Raw genomic sequence first — 22,254 nt, forward strand, 5'->3', positions numbered from 1 at the left:
GGCACGGGCACAGACCAGCTCGTGTGAGGGCCCAGGCTGTGCTCCAGCACAGCCCGACACGCTTTCGCATGGGTGTGGCTCTGGCCCACTTGTGGAACAGCCCTGCTCAGCTCCAGCATGGACCAGCCTGTGCCAGGCACACCAACAGTGCTGCACCAGCCAAGGTAGGCACCGAGCTGCTGACCACTGGGCTGGCATTCCAGCTCTGAACTGACATTATGCATGGGCCTTGTGTCTGCACTGGTTGAGACCAGCACCCAGCAACAGCACCAAAACAGGGGTATCCTCAAGCATGTGTGGCCTCAACAAGGGCCACACATGGGGACTGAAATCAGGATCAACCATGCCACCATCTGAGTGGTTGCAGCTCAGGAGAACCTGCAAGGTCTCAGGAGATTTCCAGGAGGTCCTGCTGGGTTTCCCCCAGCACCTCCAGCCTGGGTGACAGGCAGGGGTGAACCCCTGCCCACAGCGTGCAGCCCTTTGTGAACATGTGTATACACACAGTCCCATGTGCAGATGCACATGCGGGGGGCACACAGGTGCCCTGAGCAGGGTGAGCTCCAGTGCCCATTCCCGCCTTGGTGTGATCATTGCCCAGCAGGAACCACAGCTCAGTGGTCAGAGGCCACAGGCAGCCCCAGGGCAGCAGGTCAGCTGGCACAGTAAGCTGGGGTGTCTGGCCAGGAGTTGTGCCTCTGCATGGGTCAGTGGCTGGGGGCTGGCCACAGCTGGGCCATTGCACGCTATTGTGTCATGGGGACACTGGTGACAAGGGGCTGCAGATGGCACCTGGTGTGGGGGAGAAGTGGCCAGGGTGCCCCAGCCCTGCTGCATCACTGCCCTTGTGTCACCCGGCCAGAGTCCGTCCTGTGTCCCCATGGGGCCTGTGTCCCAAGCCACGTGCAGCACTGGGTGTGCAGCGCCACAGCACACATTGGGCCTGGGGGATAAGAAGGGATGTGTACCTGGAGTGTGGGGACCCCTTGCCACTCTCAGCTCGCCAAAACAGTAGCAGGAGCTGACCCCACACATTCATGCTGTCCCCGCTCCACGTTCCTGTCACCAGTGGGTGTCCCCATTTACCCTAGGTTCGAGAACTGGGGAGGAAACTGCAGCAGGAGTCCCTGGATGAAACTGAGCGGATCAATGTTCTGGGACCCCACGTCCCATAACCCTGTACCACCAAATCTGAGAAGGGATCCAGGTGTGTCTACACCCCTGCAGTGGTAGAGGCAGGTCTCGGGAGCAGTACTGAGCAACAGGTTCATGGAGTGCAGCACTGAGTATGTGGGATACAGCACCAAACATGGGGCACAGCACGAAGTGTGCACATGTGGCCAAGCATGGAAGGGTGTAGCACTGAGCAAAAGGGAGTACAGAGCCTTGCACATGGGGAGCAGCATTGATCACATGGGTGCAGAACTAAATAGATGGGTGCAGGGCCAAGGATGTGCTGGGAAGGAACAGGATGGGTGGCCCTTCAAGATGCCCCCAGGAACAATTTTGGACATTGCAGATCCCCAGCACTGGGACCATTAGACCTTTGTCAGCTTCAATCCTTCAGTGAGCTCCATTCCTGAGCAGTGGGACTGTGATACTGGAGGCATTTAGAGCAGTGAGGCAGCAGCACCCTGGGAGCTCTGGGAAATGCCTTGGGAAGCACTCCAGTCTGTGGCAATCTCACATACAGACCCAGGGGATACATTCCCCCTGCCCCAGTAGCACCTGTAAATCTGTAACTGCTGCATTGGGAGCCTCTCATGGATGCTAAGCCTGCCCTGAAATCCACCTGCTTGGCATCAGCACTCCCAGTCCTGGTACTGGCTTTGACCTGCAGGATCCTGCACATGTCCTGGTGTTCAACAGCATCACTGGGCATCGCAGTACTCATTTGCACACTATGGACCTTTAAAGTGTCAGCAGCAGTCTCTGGAAACCCCCAGTACTGCAGCAGTTTGTGCCCCTGCCTACCCAGGCTCCATTCCTGACTGATCCTCTTATTTCATGTTGTCCTACTCTGTTCTTAATTGGTAATAAATTAAAATTAATTTTCCCGAGTCAAGTGTTTTGCCCCTGACTTAGCTGTTGAATGATCTCTCTCTCCTTACCTCACCCCCAAATTTGTTCCATTGCTCACACCCCTGCCACGTGTGCCTACATCACCAACTGGGTGGGCAGTGTAAGTGCAATCATGTTTCATGAGAACTTAATCGAGACAGATTCATGAATAGTTTGGTTTATTGGAGCAACAGGAAAGCAGGTTCAGAATAAATGTATGAACCACAGAGCATTAATATGTCATGACAAAAGGTATAGAACAGACTATATATAAAATATTCCTGGGTCTTTGTGTTGCTGGAGGCTAGGGAGCACTCAGTGCCTGTTCTGAGCAGCAGCCAGACACAGGAGCCCTGTGGCAGAGCTCCACAGGGGATGCCTTGCGCTGGTTATGCCTTGAAGGCACCTCCATGAGAACTTCCTCTGTGAATTGATGGGACCAATTGAAGGCTGGTTCAGTTGTTGATAGCTTGAGAAACCAATTGGAGAAGTCAGTTCGCTCCGTGAATCACATTTGAAGCAAGTAAAGGCCGGGAAAAACTTTTTCATTTCTGGCCTTTCACAAGGTAACGCCGACCTGGCCCGGGCCCTTCTCATGTGGCCCGAGGCAGGCAGGGGTGGGCTCGGGAGGCTGCTGGGCCCCGTTTCCAATCTGGAGCCCCAATAACAAAAAAAAGGAAAAGCCCATTGGTAAGATGCTAGCCCTCCCCCTCCTCTGGTGTGGCCGTGGCTCGGCGGGCCCTGCCCTGCCCCCGGTGTGGCTCGGAGCAGTCCTGGGGTGGCCGAGCCCGCCCAGCCGCCCTGACGGCCTGGGGGGAGGCAGCCGGGCCCTGGTTTGGCAGAGCCCCCAGGGCTTTGTGTGCTGGGCAGGGCAGAGGGAGAACCCCCGGCCTGCGGCTGGAGCTGGGTGCAGTCAGCGTCTGAGGGAAGCCATGAAGTCAGAGTCTTGTCACCGATTTCTCCTCTGGCTGGACTTCGCAATTTTCGTCCTGCTCCCTCCAGCGTGGCCTGGGCAGCCTGAGATCCTGACACAGCTCCAGCATGGCCTGGCCCAGCCCCTGCAACTTCTGTGTGAGATTTTAACTCTTCCAATGCTCAGATAAGACTTACAGACCTTCCATCCTTCCTTGGGATGAAAGACAAAAAAGAAAAAGAACAGAAAGCATACACCAAAGTCAATGAAGCAAGAGCTAAGTTTCTAGATGGAAAGAGAATGAGGAGAAGCCATGAAGGTTGGCTGAAAAAATTTTTTGTAAGTTATAGGGGTGGACTGTACTACGCTAAAAAAATTCCTTTAAACCATGGAGAAAGACACGGTGATGGTGGGGTGGGGTAATGTGTAAAGTGTTTGGAAAATCCTTTGCCCCGAGGGAAAAAGGGGATCTCTGTTCCTGGGAACGAAGTATGAACAGAGAGAAGAGAGCTGAAGAGAACTTTTGCCTTTGAGTAGCTCATCCTTAAAAGTAATACCCCTTGACTTTGACATGGCCCACAAACACAGCTCTGGGAAGGCTGTGAAGGTGGGAGGAGTTTTATGATTGCAGATTCCCGGGTGACTGCTATTCATGAGAAAAGTGAAGTCAAGAGAGAACTGGTTATTTCCTCTCTTGAAAAAGATCCCAATAGCTGAACAAGAAGAAACTCCTCTCCCTAAAGTGAACTGAAAAAGATTATTTAAGTAAGGAATTGACTTAAGTACGTCTGTATGTTAAGATGTGAAAAGGGGAAAAAGGGAGTGGTCTGAAGATCTGTTCTGAATTTATTATTATTTTTCTTTGTGTTGTTAATAAAGTTTTTCTCTACCCCCTTTTAAGTTTTAGCCCTGCTTTGCTTTTGCTCCTAATTCTATTTCACAACAAAAGGTAAATATATTAAAATTGGTAAACCCAAACTATGACATTTTTTGTGCATTTGCCAGGAAATTCAAACTAAACCAAGACATGCCTGCACAGGCAGCCCACCTTTTTCTGGTGTCCCAGTAAGCTGGGATGGGAAAAGCCCTGCCAAGGTCTGCCCCAGCTCACTCTTCCAGCTCCTTTTTTTGCCATGCATTTCTCCAGGAGATGGTGCCCAAGCATATGAAGAAATCTTACTGGGTGCCTCCCCTGCATGGGAGACCCCTTCTACTCACTGTGTGCTGGTGAATCACATGCAAAGGCATTAGTGAAAACAAACTTCAATCACATTGTGGATAAGGCTGAAAGGAACAACAGTGGGGTCATCTGGTCCCACCTCCCTCCTCAAGCAGGATAATCCAGAGCACATTGCACAGAATTGTGTCCAGACAGTCCTGCAATATCACAAGTGGGTGAGACTCCAAAACCTGGGTAATCTGTTCCAGTGTGTGGTCACCTGCATGGAAAAGTTCCTCCTCATGTTCAGGTGGAATTAATATGAATTTGCAAAAACACAACAAAGGGTCGTGTCCAGGATCACTGTTGCTTACAGCATGGATAATACATATAGTGAAAATCAAATAAGAATGGATTAGAATCAGTGGCAAGCTAGATTCAGTGGATCATGGGGCTCCCTGCACCCCTGCAGTACACAGGAGACTCCCAGGCCCTACAGTGGCACCCATGGAAGTTTGCTGCCAATATAACAAAATTGATTGTGCTGCTGCTCTTTATTTATGCTCCTCTAAATATTCTTCTGTCTGGCTGTCCAGGAACTCTCAACTGGCTCAGGAAGCTGTGTGGTGCTTCTTGATCCTATGCTTTCCTATGGAGAGAGGAAGCTGCTGGGGCACAGGGTGGGTGTGGGAGTGCACAGCAGCACTGGGCACCCTGCGGGCTGTGGGCACAGAGAACTCTAAGCAGAGCATGGAGTGCCAGTGCACAGCACCAATCTCCACAGCAACTTACTGGGCACCCAGAGCACCAGAGCTCAAAATACCTCATGCCACCCCATACCAGTTTGGTCGCCCCCCCCCCACCCCACCAACTCACTTTCTCCTCTTCCTCCACACATGGAGCACACAACACAGCACCATTCCCAGCAGTATTGAGCCAAGGATTGCCACAATTCCTTCGATGCAGTATTTCTGGAAAGAATTAGCATCCTCAGCGCTTGTGTCAGCCCTGCCCACCAAAGCATTTGGGTCTGCCCTGCTGCTCCCAGCACTGGTGGATCTCCTGCTGACAGTGCTGTTGAGGCTCAGGCTGTTCACACCTGGAGGACCAATTGTGCACGTTAGTGTGTTCTGCACACCCCTGCCAATCTCATCAGAGGGCTGACATTGCCAACAAATGTTCTTTTCCACTTCACTAGGGTTTCTGAATGAGGGAATATCCCGTGATGGCAACGTTTCTAGGCTTCAGTAGAAACCAAGGGAACTCCCAAAGGCCTGCAAGTCCCTGCTCTCTGGATCCTCTCTCTCCTCTCAGCTTTGCTTAGACTTTGGAGCGGCCACAATCGAGTTCTTCCAGTGTCTGCCTTTGCTCCCTGCTCCTGAGGATTCTTCACACGTGGCCACAATTTCTCTTGTGCTATGGCCAGGGATGAGCTGACTGTGGCAAACACAGTCCCTGCGACTCAGCCACAGACACAACTGGCAGTACAGACTCTGGAGCACCCTTGCAGCTCGCCAGTACTGCAGGGCATGACATGGAGGGTCCCTGCAGTGAGGATCTGAGAATGGGGGGGGAGAGGGGGGGCAGCTACGGCATGCCCGTACATGCACTTGAAACCTCTGCTGCCCAATTGTGCTGGTTAGGAGTGACCTATACCCACCTCCTAGTATCATCCTCAGTTCTCTCAGGATTTCATGTAGCACTTTGGATGTCTCCATGGAAGATTGTCCCCTTCCATCTTGATACTCTGGACCTTAATGGAAAGAATAAAGTTGCATTTTCCCCCCAGCAAACCCTGGAAGCAGTATTCAGGCTGTGCAGTCAGTCAGGACTGACCAGTGATTCCTGCAGTGCCAGGGGAGTTCAAGTGTAGAGTCCAGCTGAGAAGCTGGGAAAGCCCTGCCTGTGCCCACAGCTGCAAACAGACTCCCCACAAAGAGTTCCCCTCATACTCTGGAGCACCATCTGTCCTGATAGAACAACAGAAAAGGGAAGAGGATCACAGAAGAACACAGCACACCCAGGCTTTGCTCCCTGTTCCTGGGGATCCTTCACATTTGCCCATTTGCCCACTATTTCTTTTGCCCTTACCCATCTTCCCTTTTGAGGCTTGGAAGGTGCTGCCCTGGATGGAGACACGCTGTGATGCTGAAGGATACAGCTGCCTCTGTGGACAGGACTCAGGAGGCAGGATAGAGAGTATGCAGGAAACACAGCTGTCTGACCATTCACCCCTTGGAGTGAGATGGGCAAAACCTATTCTGGTGTCAAGGAGAGTCACCCCCAATTCCCCCTCCGCAACCCAGCACCCATGCTCCAAAGGGATTCAGTCAGGTCCTCTAGGGAGACACCTGAACTTTCCCTTATTGCCTTTTCTGCAGTATGGGCAGTGTTTGCCTGTCTCCAGTTTTCAGGAGTTGTCTCTCACTTGCAACCTGTGGCCGGGCTGCCCAGTGCCTGGATAAATTTGAAAGCATTCCTATATCCTGGCATGGGGGTCTTCCCCAGGGTTGGCCAGCACCATCAAGGACCAGGGAAAAGTAAAGCCTCAGCATGGCTCAGGCACAGAGTTTTGCAGGACAATGATGTAGGGTCCTCCTAAGCCATGCTGATCTGAGAGTGCACCACTTCGGAGCCCAGTTCTGAGCAGGGATCCCCATCTGTTGTGTTAGGGCCTCCATGGTCTCACAGCAAGGTCTGGGATGCAGGTGCTGAGGGAGGGACATTAGATCCAAAGTCACATTTCCCATCATTTGCTGAGGGGTGTGCAGGTGGCCTTGCTCCCAAAAGAGCAAAGTTGTGAAATCCCTGAGGACAGAGTGTAAGAGGTGCTGAGCATCTTGCTGCACCCACAGAGCATCTGAGTGTGTGTCCTTGGGATAGCAACAGCAATAACCTGCACCCTCAAGGTGACAGCCCAGAGCTGCTTTTGGCTGCTGGCAGAGCACTGGCTCTGCACTGACAGTTTGGCACTGGGGCAGAGCCTGCAGACACGCAGGGGTATCAGCAGATGCTGCTGAATGGCCAACAGACAGCGATTACCCGACATACCTGTTATGTGAAAGGCCTTGGTGTTTTCCCCAGGGACTGGCACTGCCTGTCGACCTTCCTGAGGCGCTTCCTGCTGCATAGCCTCACGCTCCAGTGCTTTGGAGAGAAAGTGTGTCAGGTGAATTCTGAGTCACTGTTGTTCATCGGAATCTGTCAGACCTGGGTACTGGCCCTGGCCTGCCCACCTACCCACTGCTTGTGCTCGCCACGGAGCAGCCTCAATATCCTGGGCTGGCAGGGCCACCAGGAGGAGAATAAGAGTCAGGGTGCACCGTGCCTGATGCACCATGATGCAGCTGCTGCTTCTGCTCCTGCCACTGCTGCTGAAGCCCATGACACACAACTGCACACTGCATACCAGGGCCTGGCTTTGCGGCTCCACAGGGTGCTTTGTGACCTCATGGGGGCTTCTACCAGCAACATTCTGCCATCTCTGTGGGGGACCCAGATATTCCCCAGTTGCTGGTGACAGGTCAAGCAGAGACACCAGATTCAGCCCTTCCCCAGCATACACAGGGTTCTCTGAACAGCTGCTCTAAAAATCTCTGCAGAGACTATCTGGGACTTCATCTGTCTCCAGAGCAAATCCCAGTGCTCCTGGAAGTGCCTGAGGGTGTCAGGCAGCTGCTGGTGTGGACCTGCCCTGGACATGGACCAAACACTTCCCGGAGTTCTCTTGGATGAGTCAGGAGCTGGCACCTGGGAATTATTTCAAGTCCTTTGTGCCCCACATCAGTCATCAAAAAGGACTGTCATCTGGCAACTAAGAACCATGAAACTATTCACTTACTTTGCCCCTCATGGAGTAAGGAGCATACTCAGGAAAGCAATGAAAATAGAACTTGTGGGCTGAGATAAAAACAGTTTAATAATTGAAATGCAGTAAAATAGTAATAATAATTTTAAAAAAATGAGAGATGGTGAGAGGGAGAGAACACAAAAGAAAACAAGTGGTGCACATTACAACCGCTCACCACCTGCTAACCAATGCCAAACTAGTCCCCAAACCCCTTGAAGCCCTTTGTTCTGGGTAACTCCCCCATACTGGGCATGACGCTCTATGGTGTGGAACATCCCCTTGGCCAGTTCAGGACAGCTGTTCTAGCCATTCTCCCTCCCAGACTTTAGTGCATCTCCTTCCTGGCAGAGTACGGGACACAGAAAAGTCCTTGGCTCAGGGCAAGCAGCTCCTTGGGGCCACCTCTCCTGTCTCATACCCTATTTGCTGCCCATCCTGCTGGCCCAGCAGCACCCACTGCAGGACTGCCCTGGCCACCAGCACCTCACGCACCTGGCACAGAGCTGGGGGATGTCTGCAGTGGAGGCCAGCTCAACAGGTGCCCCTGAAGCTCCCCCTGGCCCAGCACAGTTCCCACTCACCTCAGTCTCAGGGGGCAGCTGTTTTTTCACCCCCAGAGCTTTCGTCTCCAGTGGACCAGCACCAACCCACCTTCACTGGCCACCTCCATTCTTGGGCCACAGTGCCACTGCCCTGGAGAAGCCCAGGAGCTGCCCAGACAGGTGGGGCCCATCACAACACCTCACCACCTACCAAAAGAGTGTAGAGGAGCGGCCCACATACCTGGGGACCCTGCTGGCACCAACACACAGAGACAGAGGTGGCCCCAGCCCCCATGGTGCTCCCAGTATCCATCACAGCCATCACTGTGGGGCATCCCCCAGCAGCCACATGTCCCAGGGCAGCCACATCCTCCTCAAGGCACTGCCCAAGGAGATCCTTTGGGACTGCTCCCTGGTCAGACAGGATGATCTCAGCAGCAGCCCCATGCCTTGGAACCTTGGAGCCATCCTCCATAGAGACACTGGTTTGATCTCATTGCCAGTGGAGTCATTCAGCCCCACAGCAGCATCTCCAAGAGCAGCGACTGTCTTGAGTCTGGAGCAACTCACCACTGGCAGGATGGAGCCCTGGAAGCTGTACTGAGGTACACAGCAGGACCCACCACCACCCTGGCCTGCCATGTGTACCAGCTCCTCAGCCTCAGCTGAGCCTGGGAAGATGATGGAACAGACCCCCCTTGGGAGCTCCGCTGAGGCCCACGTTGGGCATGAGGTGATTCAGGACAGCTAGCGCAACTTGACCAAGGGCAAGGCCTGCCTGATCAGTCTTCTTTAATGGGGCAACTCCAGCCAGGGACAACGGGAAGACTATGGATAGCACCTCTCTGGGCTGTTGACATGGCACCCCCAACACCCTTCTCTCCCCTGGAGAAGGGGATTTGCAGGGGGTGTCTGGTGGATGAGTTGATTGGATGGTCGCAGTCTTGATCAAGTCAATCAAGGGAAGCAGCTGATGGAATAATTTTTGATTTTGGTAGTTGCAATACGGTCTTTCTCAGGATCTTTCTGGACCAAACCTCCCGCACACGGCTGGATAAACCCATGCTGCGACAGGTGAGGAGCAGGCCAGGGTATCACAGCGGCCGGGGCAACACCAGGGCAGAGACCGGGGGCAGGAGCAAGGGGACGGTTAGGGGAGTTCCGCCAGCCCCGAATGCAGGCGTTGCCGCGGGAGCAGGGACGGGACCTCCGGACCCCCGGGAGGAGGTGCAGGGGCCTGGGCGTCCGCTGGAGGCTCGGAGCAGGTCCTGCACACCGCCCCCGCCACGTCCCCCGTGGGGGCAGAGTCGGGAATGGCGAGGGGAGGGGAGGTCGGGGACACGAGAGACACAGAGGGTCGCGGGGACGCGGGGTCTGGACGTCTCCCGGTGCTGCGAGGTGACGCGAGGTCCCAGCGGTGCCACTGGGCGCCGGGAATGCCTTGGAACCCGCAGCGAGGCGGGAGGAGCCTCCTGGAGGGCCGGAATCCATATGCGCGGGGCGGGTTCCGGGCGGACCGGAAGCGCGGCCGAACCCGTTGCCGTGACAGCGGGCCCTGGGCCGCCATGGAGGCCGCGCTCACTGACATGTACGACCAGGCGCTTCTGGGCATCCTGCAGCATGTCGGCAACGTGGAGGAATTCCTACGCATCCTCTTCGGCTTCCTCTACCGCAAGACCGACTTCTATCGGCTCCTTCTGCGGCCCGGGGACCGCCTGGGCTTCCCGCCCGGCGCGGCGCAGGCCATGGCCCTGCAGGTACCGGCGAGGCCCGGGGGGATGGCGCGACCTGGCCTTGCTGGCGGCCGGCGCTGTCCCTGCCGCGGGGCCGAGTCGAATGGGCCGTGTCTTCCTGGCTGGGCGGTGTTCGTACCGGGCGGGCGGCGGGGTTAGGTCCGTGCAGAGCGGGGAATGCGGGGTGGGGTCGAGCGGCACAGTAGCTCCCAGGGTGCTGGCGTTGCCTGGAGGAGCGCAGAGGAAGGCAGGAGAGGTCCTTTTAAGCGAGGGAAAGCGTCACCCTCGTAAGAAGATTAGGAGCCCCGGAGGCAGGTGAGGACTGCGAGATCCCGGTGGGAAGAGCCCGGTTGCGACATCAGCTCCGAGCTTGGCCCCGGGAGCACCGGGACAGGGTGGTCTCAGGGAGCTGCCACCAGGAGCCGTGGGAGCAGAGAGCCCAGAGAGAGGCAGGAGGCAGATAAGGACCCGGGAGTCGTTGGAGGAGGCAGGTCTGGGCTGGGCTCAGCGAGAGCTTGTGGCCGTCATTGCACTGGTCCTGCACCTGACCTGCCTGGTTCGGTGCTGGAGCAGCTTTGACTTGGAGTTCTCTAGTCTGTTGTTAATCTTCACTGGCAAGGAGGAAACAAGCTCGTAAAACTTAGAATCAGGCTGGATTTAAGGTATTTGTCTGCTTGGACTGGTGAGTTTTCCTTCCCAGGCACATCAGACCTGGTGTGCTGCAGGCGTGGGGACTGGAGTACTGCCTCTCCCTATAGTGCCCTGTGGCACTTGGGGGTCCGCATTACTGCCAGACGTAGCTCCTGCTGGCCCCTCTGGATTAGGCAGACCCCAGAGGGGACTCAGGCTTCACAGGGACAGCATGGAGCTCAAACTACTGGGCAGAACTACTGTCAGTGCTGATGAGCTTCCTGTCTGGTGTCCCCCTGGGACTTTTTGGTGCTGGGCACAAGGATGGAGGTACAGTATTCCTGCCATGGGAAGGTGTTAGTCAGGTCAGCCTCATGGCTGCAGCCAGAGGTACTCAGAGTGTGGGGACAGTGTGGAATGGGCTCATTCCTCCTTGTCCTCACTCAACTGCAGTCCAGGGGACACACTTCTGAGGTGTTGCTTTGCATGATCCATGCAGGGCTGGTGCTCACCTCTCCCACATCCTCCCCTCTGCTTACTGTTTGGGGAGGAAAGCTGGGGTGAGTGGCACAAGCTTCTGTCCTGTTGTGATTGTGCTGGCAGGAGCCCTCCCTGGGCCATGTCCTTTGTCCTGCACCTCCTGGACCCAGAGGAAAACTTGAATCAAGCAGGTGTGCCAGTCCACTAAATCTGCCTCTAAAATATTCCTGGGAAGTGAAGGAGGGCTGTGGTTGATGTTTGCACTCTTTTTAGAACGTGTTTACAGTGCCAAAGCCTTGGCACTTGGGTGGGAGAGCTTTCAGCCTTTTCAAGAAGCAGGTGCAGGGTCTGAGTGGCCATCACTCCTTGCTGCAGATGCTTCTGCATGTCATGGGCTTCACTTCTGACCTCCAGCCTGCACCGGACAGGCATGGCCAAAAGCCAGATGAGGGGTAGGATTTCATCTCCTGGGATCACATCTTCTCCTGCACCTGTCTGTTTGAGCACAGTCAGAACCAGGTCAGCTGTCCTGCAACTTCTCCTGGGGCAGCTCATCCTGTTTGCTTGTTGGAGGCTTTGTCTGAGTCCAGGCTTGCAAATGGTCCCTGGGTGAGCCCTAGAATATGGAGTAAGGGAAGGCTCTCTTGGAGTCAAGGTTCAGCCAAGAGCTGAATCTCACCACTCTGCTTTTCCCTGGAGTAACTAGCCCTCTTCCCAGGCTGGGGTGAGGTTGGCTGTGAGAATGCAATCCTGAAAACAGTTCCGAAATGCTCCCAAGAGTTTCTGAGGTGTGCTTGACGTGGCCATGGGACTTTTCAAAGAGTCACCAGCTGTTTTTGTTGGTGACTGAAGCAGCTGGGGGTTGGTATGTTGTGCAGAGAGAGGAAGGGCACGAAGGAGTAGGTGCCCCAAGTGTGATGCTGCTCCTTTCCTTCTCTTAGCATCCCAGGCAGAGCTGGCAGTGCTACTTACTCAGTTTGCCCCTTCTCTTCCAGGCATTCCGAGTGTTTGAACGGATGGCCAGGCAGGATGATGAGAAGAGGCGCCAGGAGCTGGAGGCAAAGCTGAGGAAGAAGGAGGAGGAGGAGGCAGCTGCAGCTGCTGAAAGGGTGAGGCTGTGCTCTGCAGCTCAGGAGATTGAGGTGGAGACAACGGAGCACATCCCAGCACCACATGCTGGGGAAGCTGCAGGCACTCAGGAATCAGCTGCAGCCCAGGGTGCCACAGCCTCCAGCCCTGTGGCAGTGGATCCTCCAGGGGCTGCTGCCCCAGCAGAGCTGCCGACGTAAGGGTCTCTTACTTTCTTCACGCTCCTGGTGGGGGGAGGCAAAACTGTGAGCAGGGTGTCCACTGTTCCCTGCACAGCCCTTTTTGGGTTTTGACCTTCCTCTGCAGGCACTCAGCCCTTTGTGAGGCTGTCACGATTTCCTTTGCAGGCTTCCAAGGCCAGAGGCATTGTGTAACTCCCCACAGGAGGGCAGCAGTTGTTGTCCTGTGGGTGGTTCAGGGTTTACCTCTCTGCTCTGAGCAGGGGAAGTGGCATATCCTGTACATGGCCCCACAAAGCTTGGCTGGGCCATGTGACTCCTCCACAAACGGGTTGTGGTGTGCACTGTCCCTTTTCTGGCACTTGCTAAGGCTCATGTGGAACTCGTGGCACCAGTCTGCAACTGTTTTGTTAGTGCTGGACTCCCTGGCGTACTGGGAGACACCCCAGAAGCCGTCTGGGAGCATGCACAGATATTACCTGCAATACCTGCAAGTTGGTGCTGGCAGGCCTGGTCATGTGACATTTGCAGCAGCAAATAGGTTTGGAGCCCTCTAGAGGTCTCTGGCTGAGCCCTTGGCTCAGAGCAGGGCCAGCTTTGAAGATCAAGCAAGTGCTGCAGATTTTTCCCTTTAGCCAGGCCTGGTGGCTTTCCAGCAGTGCCAAGCAGCCTCCATTTGTGCAGAAATGTCCTTGTGTCAAAGTCCTTCCACAGTTTCTGGGATACTTCCAGTCTCTGACTGCTGAGCAACAAAACACGAGCTCCAGAGAGCCAGCATGGCCTCTCTGAACCATGTACCTGATTGCACATCCTGTACAGGGTTCACTGATCTTTCCCTGGCATCACCTTGACCCTGAGCCAAGTCAGAGCTGCCTAACCCTTACTCAGGGCCTCATGTGGTTAAAACTCCTATGTTTCTTTGCTGACAAAGTCAGGGGAATAATGCTGTGAGCTGGCTGTGCATACTCGATCTGCTCCTCCCCTCCCTGGTGTGTTCTGTGGTCAGACCCCATGTGATGGCTGTGCCAACCCTCTCCAATCACCACAATGGTCCTGGCCATGTGTGGGGCTTTGCTGTGGCTTGTCCCTGCTGTCCCACTGGTGCTGGTGAGGAGGGAAGCTTGGAGGGGTGATCCCTGTCCTCCCAGCCAGTTTTGGACATGTCATTGGGAAGAGCAAGTTGCCAGAAAGAAGTTGACCACTGGAAGAACCGCAAATCCTGTAAGGATTGGGATGGCAGATGCCCCTGAGGGGCAGAGAGAATTCAGAGCTCAGACTGTGAGGCTGTTGACCCTTGGAGGAGACAGTCTGAAAACCAAAATATTGGGAACAGTGGAATAAGTGGCAGGAGTGGAGAGGTTTGGTTCTTCCCTCAGGGTATGGTTGGGCACTCAAAACAGGCTCTTTGGTCACAGCTTCAAGGCTGCCTGAGCTCAAAGAGCTTTAGGACAATGCTCTCAGGCAAATGGTGGGATTGCTGATGTCATCCTGTGCAAGGCCAGGAGTTGGACTCAATGATCCTCATGGGTGCCTTACGGCTCAGGATATTCCATGAATCCATTATGCTAGGACAATGGTGGAGTCGGGTTCTGCAGCTTTGGCTGGAGGCCATGTTGGAGAAGAGCCTGAGCTCCGTGTGTGTTGGCAGAGCCTTATAGTGGCCACCATTTGGGGAGGGAGAAGAAGGGGGACCGGCAGGGTGCCTGGTGAGTCACATGGTCTAATGGAAGGAGGAGAAGGGACTCATATGTAACTGATGTACATCCCACTGGATTAAGATAAGTCAGATGCCAAAAATGAAATCACATGCAATGCCTGTGCTGAAGCTCTCTTGGTAGAGGAGGATTGTCCCTGGAGCTACCAGTCTGACACCAATGCCTGGGCAAAATTAGCAAGTCAAAAAAAGCCCTGCCAGAGGTCTGGGTGTGTCCAGCTCAGCTTTCTCTCAGTGGAGAAGAGAGGGAGAGATTGGAGGCCCACTGAAGCTGTGAGCAGAGAGAGCTGGGCTGGGCTGAGTATCAGTTGCATGTGTCCCTTTGCAGTTCACGTTTGCTGTGGGGCTGGTTTGCCCCATGAAGTTTCACCTCAGGACTTCGGTTGTGGGGCAGCCGCTGGTGTGAGGAGAGTTCAGCTGCCTGAAAACAAATGCCAGGGCTGCAGGAAGGAAACTGGATGGATCAGGAAGGAAGATGAAGACTCTCGTTGGGAGCAGGATGGGTTTGACAGTGAGTGTGGTGGAGCCAAGTGGGATGGTTTCCACTGTGTGTGGTGAGAGCCTGGTTAAAACCCTCGTGTGTGCCACTTGTTGAGTGTGTCCTGGCTCCGCTGGAGAGTGGCCTCTGTCAGACCTGAGACAATCAGGTGCTGTTTTGCAGCCTGTAGCTGAGGCATTGAACACCAAGCCCTGCATGGCAGCTCTCCCCTGGGTGTTGCCATGAAAAGAAGGTGCCTTCTGCTGAACATAGCTACCACTGTGACTTCTGCCCTCCCCACTGGGCTCTTTCTGCTCCCACCACCCCAAACTTGCTGGTGGGGTGGAACACCTGCAGCCCCCTTGGCAGCTGCCCAGTTTCAACACGTGGTGGCTGAGACCAGGTGCAGGAGGCCCCATCCCAGTCCCAGGAGTCCAGTGGTTTCCAGGCCAGGAGAAGGGGGTGTCAGCGGACTTGAAGTCGGGCAGAGGAACCCACTGGTTTGTCACAGGGCTGTAGTTGGTTTCAATGCCTCTGGGGGGCACTGGAGCCCCCTGAAAGGCAGTGGGGGCCAGGCGGGCACCCCCCGACAGACTATTAATAATTTAACCAACTGCTTAATTCTCCACAGCCCCTTCCTTCTGAGCAAAACTCAGAGCTACCAGCCTGGGTACGAGGGGTGCATGAATAATGCACAACTCTGGCATCAGGAATGCAGAAAAGAGCTTAAACAAACATATTTTCCATCTCCCTTCCCTCCCCCTCGCCCCTCCAGCCGCTGGTGAAGAAAACCGCTGCCACCAAAATCTATATAAAAACTTGCTCATTCTGTCAACCTGATGGCTCTGGAAATGTAGGGCAGGTACCATCCCAGATCTGCCAGCTCCCATCAGAGCCTTGCGCTGCGCCAGGATGCTGGGGTGCTGGTTGGGAACATCTTACACAGTGAGATGGCAGCAGCTTTTTCAGTCTCAATCCAGATGAATCAAGCCAGTTTTGCAGGTGTGGAGGTTTTCAGGGCTCAGTTTGGGGCCTGTCAGATCTCCCTAAGCTCCTTACCTTCCCCACTTGTGAAAGGCAGGTGAATCAATTCTGTTTGCTGCCCTGTAAATACACTAAGGATTGAGGTGCGTTTGGGGTGGCATTTTTGTGAGGAGCTGTGCCGAGGGGGACAGAGGTCTCTGCCACAGAAGAAGCCAGGCTCCTCTTTCCCCAAGTGTTCCAGCTGTCCTTCCCCAGCTGTTGCAGCTCTCTTGCTGTTCCTACCTTGCTAGGAGGGTTGCAAAGCACAGCCCTCCTCACACCTCACCATGGGGCTGTTCTTCCTGGCATTGCAGCTGCACAGTCCCAGCTCTGGCTCTTCCCCATCTGCTCCCAGACGCCATCCTTGCCTGAGCTCAGCTCCTAATTTTGAACACCTCAGCTGCCCAGCACCCTCCCCTTCCCCCAGCTTGGATTTCATCCTGCATATATTTGCCACACAGCATTTAAAATAGAGCCTGGCAGCCCACGTGTGGCACTGCGCAGCCCGGCCTGTTGCTTCTGCTTTATGACTTTGGTTCCTGGCTTCCCTCTGCTCCTTGCTTTCTCCCAGTATGAACTGAGGGGGGAAGCTCTCATCCCCCTGTGAGTACCTTCCCTTACTCCATGGGCTAAAGGTAGTGGCAGGAGGCTGGGAAGGGCAGTCCTGTAAGCCTGTACATGATGGTGAATGTCTCACCTTCATGTGTTCCTTCATCCAGCTTTTATGTCTCTCCCAGGTGCTCCAACCAGATATGCTCAGGATGGGGCAGCTCTGGTCTGTACCTTAGAGATCATCTGGGCACGTGAGATCTGAGAGGAGGATCTTTGGGTGTGGACAGCACAGCCAGGGCTGGAAGCAGGGCCATGGGACATGGAACACCCTGCCAGGTGGGCCCTGTAGGATATGCAGTTGTCTCATTCCTGGGAGGCCTTGGCTGCTGCTGGGTGATCCAGCACAGTAACATGCAGAGCAGAATGAAACCCTGGGGTCTCTGGCCTCAGCCATTTGCTTTCTGCAGTGTGGAGAGGGAAGCGGTGGCTAGAGGAGTGGGCTGAGGTGAGGAGGGGCCTCTTCATGGTTCCCCACTTTGCGGGGCCTTGCAGGAGACCCTTCAGGTGTTCTGAAGTCTGTGACTGGGGAAGAGACTCCCCTCATCCTATGTGCACAGTGCCATTGTGCCAAGGAAGGGGGCAAACAGGCTGTGGCTGAGTACCAGAGCTCTGGCGGGTCTCCCTGACATTGCTTTGCTATCCCTGGGAGTGGGTGTTGGGGCTCAGCAGTGACCTACAAAATCCCTGGTGTTGATGGCTGGTGAGAAGCAGAGTACAATTGAACTGAAATGCATTAATCTGGTGAGCTGAGATTCCAGCTCTCTCCTGAGACCCACCACTCCTATTCCCAGAGCCCCTGGTGACCTGGAGTTAACCCTTTGTGAGACACACTGGGAGTATCCCTGGGATGACACAGCAGTGCTCTGGGAAATTTCCATGAGGCGCCTGTGTGAATCTAACTCGACTTAGCAACAGCTTGGCTTTGCTGAAAGCCCAGATGGCATTTTGTTGTGAGGTGCCTGCAGGATGGGCTTCCTGGCATGGCTGCATCCTCCTTGGGGTGCTGGGGACAGGAATTTCACTGCTGGTCACCCTGTGTGGGGAAGCAGGGCTGTGAAGAGGAGCTGTTGCTGCACACTGCTAACTTTGAGGCTGGTTCTGTTTGACTCAGAGGCTGCGTTGTGCCAAGCTTTCTCCTCTCAAGCCTTTTCCATTCAGAAGGGAGGGGAACCCTTAGGTGGTCAGCAGTTTTGTCTGGGATTATCCAGACCAGAAGCCAGTTAAACTGGTTTCCTTCTCCACTGCCCCTATGGACTTTCCTGATGAGCTCACCTCAGAGTCCATGCTGTTCTTCCAGCCTGACCTAGAAAAGAGCTGATCTTGATCCATATTTAAGGAGAATATGTCCTGGTTCCAATTCCTCTTATGCACATGGAGCTGTGTACAGGGAATTCCTCCGGCACGGCCAAGGCCCATCATGAGCAGGAGTCAGACAGAGCTCAGAGAACGGCCTGACCTGATATAGCCGAGCTCCATCTGGCTCCCTATCCTGTCTCCATCAGCAGCAGATGCTGAGGGAAAAGGAGAAGAACAGAATGAGTGGTGTAGTGATACTTTCTCTGTGCTTTCACCCTGCCCTGATACATAGTGGCTCAGCAGCTTTCTAAACACTTGGACCTTCAGCCGTTTGGATGGATTATTTTCCCTTTTCTTTCTGAATTTCAGCCCTCCCATGCCTGGGGGCTCTGCAACAGCATCCTGCAGTGCAGCACTGCCATGCATGGCTGTTCTCTCCATGCAGGTAAAGAGGCATTGAGTGGGTCCCCAGTCCCTTCTCTGCCCTTTGTGGGGTTCTTCTGTCATGTCCATTTTCCCCTTTCAGTCTGTTTTTGGGCTGAAGAGTCATCATTTCCATGCTTCTTTCCCCCTTGAGCATCCTTGTGCTCCTGGTCCTACATGATTCTCCTGTGTTCTGAGGGCCGTACCCATGCTTGTGTGTGGACCCATTGGTGTTCTCTGCCTCCTACACTCTTTTCTCCTTGGCTGTTGTGCTTTTGCAGTGAGGCCAGGAAATCCTCTTCCAGCCACATAGTACCTCTCACAGTAAAGTGACATCACCCTTTTGCTCCCTTCCTAGCTCTCCCCAGTGCTGACAGCTTTTTCAGGTGGGAGCAAAAGCTTCACGGAAGCTTTGTGTTGATGAGACCTTTTTCTGCCATGACACCCCACTGTGTCCTTGGCTCCTTATGTGGCAGCAAGGCTTTTGGCCCTCAGGGTCTGCAGCACTGCACTCGCAGTGCTGTTGTGTTTGGTTTCTGGGAGGAATGTGTCCAGGTAATACTGAGGAAAGCAGGGAAATGTAACTTAAGTCATGTTTGTTAAGTGGAGTCTTTCTTGCAATGGCGAGAGGCCATTCCTGCTGGGAGAATGATTTCAATCCATATGCTTTCTCCCACTGTGGTGGGAACTTAACTGCTCAGGAAACATCCTGTCAAAGGGCTGAAACACTTGAGCTGAGGATGAAATCCCTTAGCCTTTTCTGGTGAGCCCTTGTCACTCAAGCCTTTTGCAGACGATGAGGAACAGTCAGGGTCCAGTTTTCCAGTGTTCTCATGGAGAAACAGGCCCCTCCGATTGGGTAGCTGAGATCAGCAGCAGAGTGCCAGTTTCCCTGTGCTGCACTGAACTGCTAAGGCTTTTGGTTGCCCTACCAAGGTACTGAGATCCAAAATTAGGTCTTAGGGCCAAAAATAACTAAATTAAAACCTATAAATTTTTCTCTCAACAAGCAGAAGATCCCAGGGCTGGAAACCAAGGGACAGCATGTGCCCAATTCTTAGGTAAAAAAGCAGTCGCTGTTTGCTTGGTTTAATATTGCAGTCTTCACCAAAAGGGGCCTAACATGGAAAACTACCTGGATTGGACCAGGTTGTGTTGGTGGTGCAGGGGTCTGAGTGGCCACCTTGTCCTCTGTTCCCACAGCTTAATCCCATTGGCTTCCTTTGGCCTTACACCCCTTTCCCAGGGGAGCCTGGTTGGCTGTGTGTAAGTCTCTCAAGAGATCTCTCAGGAGATCTCTGAAGCCCAGGGTTGTATAAGCTCTTTGCAAACAAAGATCCCAGGGGTCTTTTCCAGCCAGTAGCATGTCCTGCTGTCCTTGACCTAAATATCTCAGCAGTAGTGAAATTTAGCCCTCTGGTGCTGGCACTCCAACACTCTTCTGCAAGCTGGTGGTGGCATTTCAACTTGCCTAGTATCAGTAAGTTGGCACTGTCAAAGAGCTCTGTAAATAACTCAGGATGCAAAAGGGAGCTCTAAAAGCTCTCCTGAAGTGAGCAAGCTTGGAAAAGAACAGGGCTCCCCCCCAGCAGGGAGAGGGGCAGAGCATCTTGGTGGGGCTGCTGGGGACTCCAGATGCAGACGAGGTGGGTGGATTTGTTGGTTGGCTGCTGAGTAGAGCAGCAAAGGCTCATGTGAGTGATGCCTTACATACCTGGTACCCAGGAGCCTTGACCCCTTCCCACTGCATCACCCGGGCTCAGTGACACAATGGGATCTAGAGGAATGTGTCTTGATGGGCTTTATTTTTGATTGCTGGTCCAGTCCTGGTGGTAAGTTGAAGCTCTGAGGTTTCCTGAAGGTGAGGCGACCTTTGAAGTGCAAGTCTCATTAGGAGCAGCTGAGGGAGCTGGAGGGACTTAGCCTGGAGAAAAGGAGTCTCAGGGGGGACCTTCTCACCCTTGACAACTTTCTGACAGGAGAGTGGAACCAGGTGGGGATCCAGCTCTGCTCCTAGACAGCAAGGGACAAGACAGAAGGAAGCAGTCTCAAGTTGTGCCAGGGGAGCTTTAGGTTGGATATTGGGAAGATTCCTTCATGGAAAAGCCTGCTCAACCCTGGCACAGGCTGCCTAGGGCATGATGGAGTCCTCATCCCTGGAGGTATTTAACAAACGTGCAGATCTGGCACTTGGGTACATGAATTAGTGGTGGCCTTGACAGTGGACTGTTGGCACAGTTGGACTTGATGGTCTCAGAGGGTTTTTCCAGCCAAAATAATTCCATGATTCCATGATCCCGGTAAGGCTGATGGTGGGCACTGCAGGCTTGGGCCTGGGCTGCATTTCCTGGCTGGGCTGTGCCTCAGGTTTCAGACTGAGGGAGAAGGCACTGGCTTGCATTTTTCACTTTTTGTTTTTGAGAGCAGGACCACCAAGCTGCACAGTGCAGTCCTGGAGGTGTGTACTCAGGACCCCAGGGAAAATGGGCTATGAGGAGCTGTTGACAGACTTCTGCCCACTTTGGGGGAGAAGAAGACTTTCCAAAACTGGATTTGGGTTGTTCTCCAGCAAACCAAACACACCCGGGCTGTGAAGAGAAATCCTGAGGATTGGGAGAGCCCTGGACCACAGCTGTGCTCAGGGCTGGAGCTTGTCGGCCAAGGAGTGTCAGAGAGGATTGGAATGGATCAGATTGGATCCTGAGGCTTATTGACTGCAGTGTGACTTGAACTGTAAAGGAAGGGATTTGGCATTCAGCTTGCTTAGTGCTGTGCCAGAACCCTCATTAGTTGAAGTGCTGGTACAAAGAAGTCTTTGTGGAGCCCTGGGTGCCTCCTGGAACCCAGCAAAGGTCTAGGAGCTTCAGTCTGTTTTCTTACCAGGGCGCTTCCCAGGCAGAACCCAGAGACAGAAAGTGCAACTGTCCTGATGTTTTGATGCCAAAAGATGTTAAATCCGGAGGTGGGGGGGAGGCTCCTTTGCAGCTTGCTTGCAGAAGGAGCACAAAGCTCCTTGCTTTTTCCATGCACACAATCCCTGCAGCTTTCTGATGAGGTTAAACCTCTGGCTTCCCTACGTGTTGCTACAGCACCCACACTGGAACCCTGAGGAGCAGAGGGCACACTTCACTGTCTTCAAAATCATCTTAGAAGCCTTTTTTTTTTTTTTTTTTTTTAGCTTTGGCTGTTGTCCAGCTCAAGCTGAAGCTTGGTAGCAGCTTTTTGGGGTGTGCAGACCTTCCTGTGGCTTGAGGCACTTTAGTTTCTCATCTGGAGGGCTAGGAGGCAGAAGTTCTGGAAATCCAGTATCTGGAAATCTGTATTCCAGTAAATCTGTATTCTGTTGCATGTGCTGGTGTCTTTGGATGAGCGTCGCCTTTCTGCAGTGATGTAGAATGGGCTCTGCCATCCCCCTGCCTGCCTGCCTAGCTGGCACTGCTCTATAGTTTCTGCCCTGCTGGGCTTCATGCAGCCCCTTTAGTACTGGGAGGGCAGGATGCAGATGTGGTGCAAGGTGCTTTCCTGGGAGGGAGGAGGGATTTGTGATAGTGTGAAGGCCTGGAGGCTGCTAGGGATCTGACAGGCTACCCTAGGTGGGGTTAGCCAAGTGTTGCCATGGCAGGAGGATGGTGACTGCTGACATGGTGCTGGTTCCCAGTAGCCCTGTGCTGCCTGCAGCAGCAGTTTCAGGGGGACACACTGTGGGTGTTCCTCTCATCCTTCCTCCCTATCTCTACATCTGGCCTGATGTGTTTTCCTTAAAGCTGCCTAAATAATTCACCTTGACTAGTAGCAAACAGCAGTGCCAGCTCCAGAGGAAGCTTTCTGGGAATGCCAATGATGGGACGATGTCTGCTGTACTGGCCACTGAGACATGAAATCCTTGGCTGCTAGACTCGGGTATCCTGGAGTTCCCTTCCTGAGAGGGCAGGGATCCTGACTTGGAAAACTGAACTGCTCCAGGCTGAGAGGATCACTTTCACTGAGTTGTTCTCAAAATCCTTGTAATTTTTTCCTTCTTCTTATGGGGAAAAAAAGAGGTCCATTGGGATTATGCCGTATCAGTTCCCTC

The 22,254-nt window shown here is 53.9% G+C and overlaps 1 protein-coding gene across 1 annotated transcript in view; it reads left to right on the top strand.

The window, feature by feature from the left end:
* Positions 1-9,946: 9,946 nt before the first annotated feature.
* Positions 9,947-22,254, top strand: part of NUDCD3 (NudC domain containing 3) — a 28,555-nt gene continuing 16,247 nt past the window's right edge. The window contains exons 1-2 of the mRNA XM_062510617.1: positions 9,947-10,282; positions 12,364-12,653. Coding sequence (XP_062366601.1) covers positions 9,962-10,282; positions 12,364-12,653 — 611 coding nt within the window. The 5' untranslated portion in view covers positions 9,947-9,961. The remainder of the gene's footprint in view (positions 10,283-12,363; positions 12,654-22,254) is intronic.

Source organism: Cinclus cinclus, chromosome 29 (assembly GCF_963662255.1).
Source record: "Cinclus cinclus chromosome 29, bCinCin1.1, whole genome shotgun sequence".
NCBI classification, from domain to species: domain Eukaryota; kingdom Metazoa; phylum Chordata; class Aves; order Passeriformes; family Cinclidae; genus Cinclus; species Cinclus cinclus.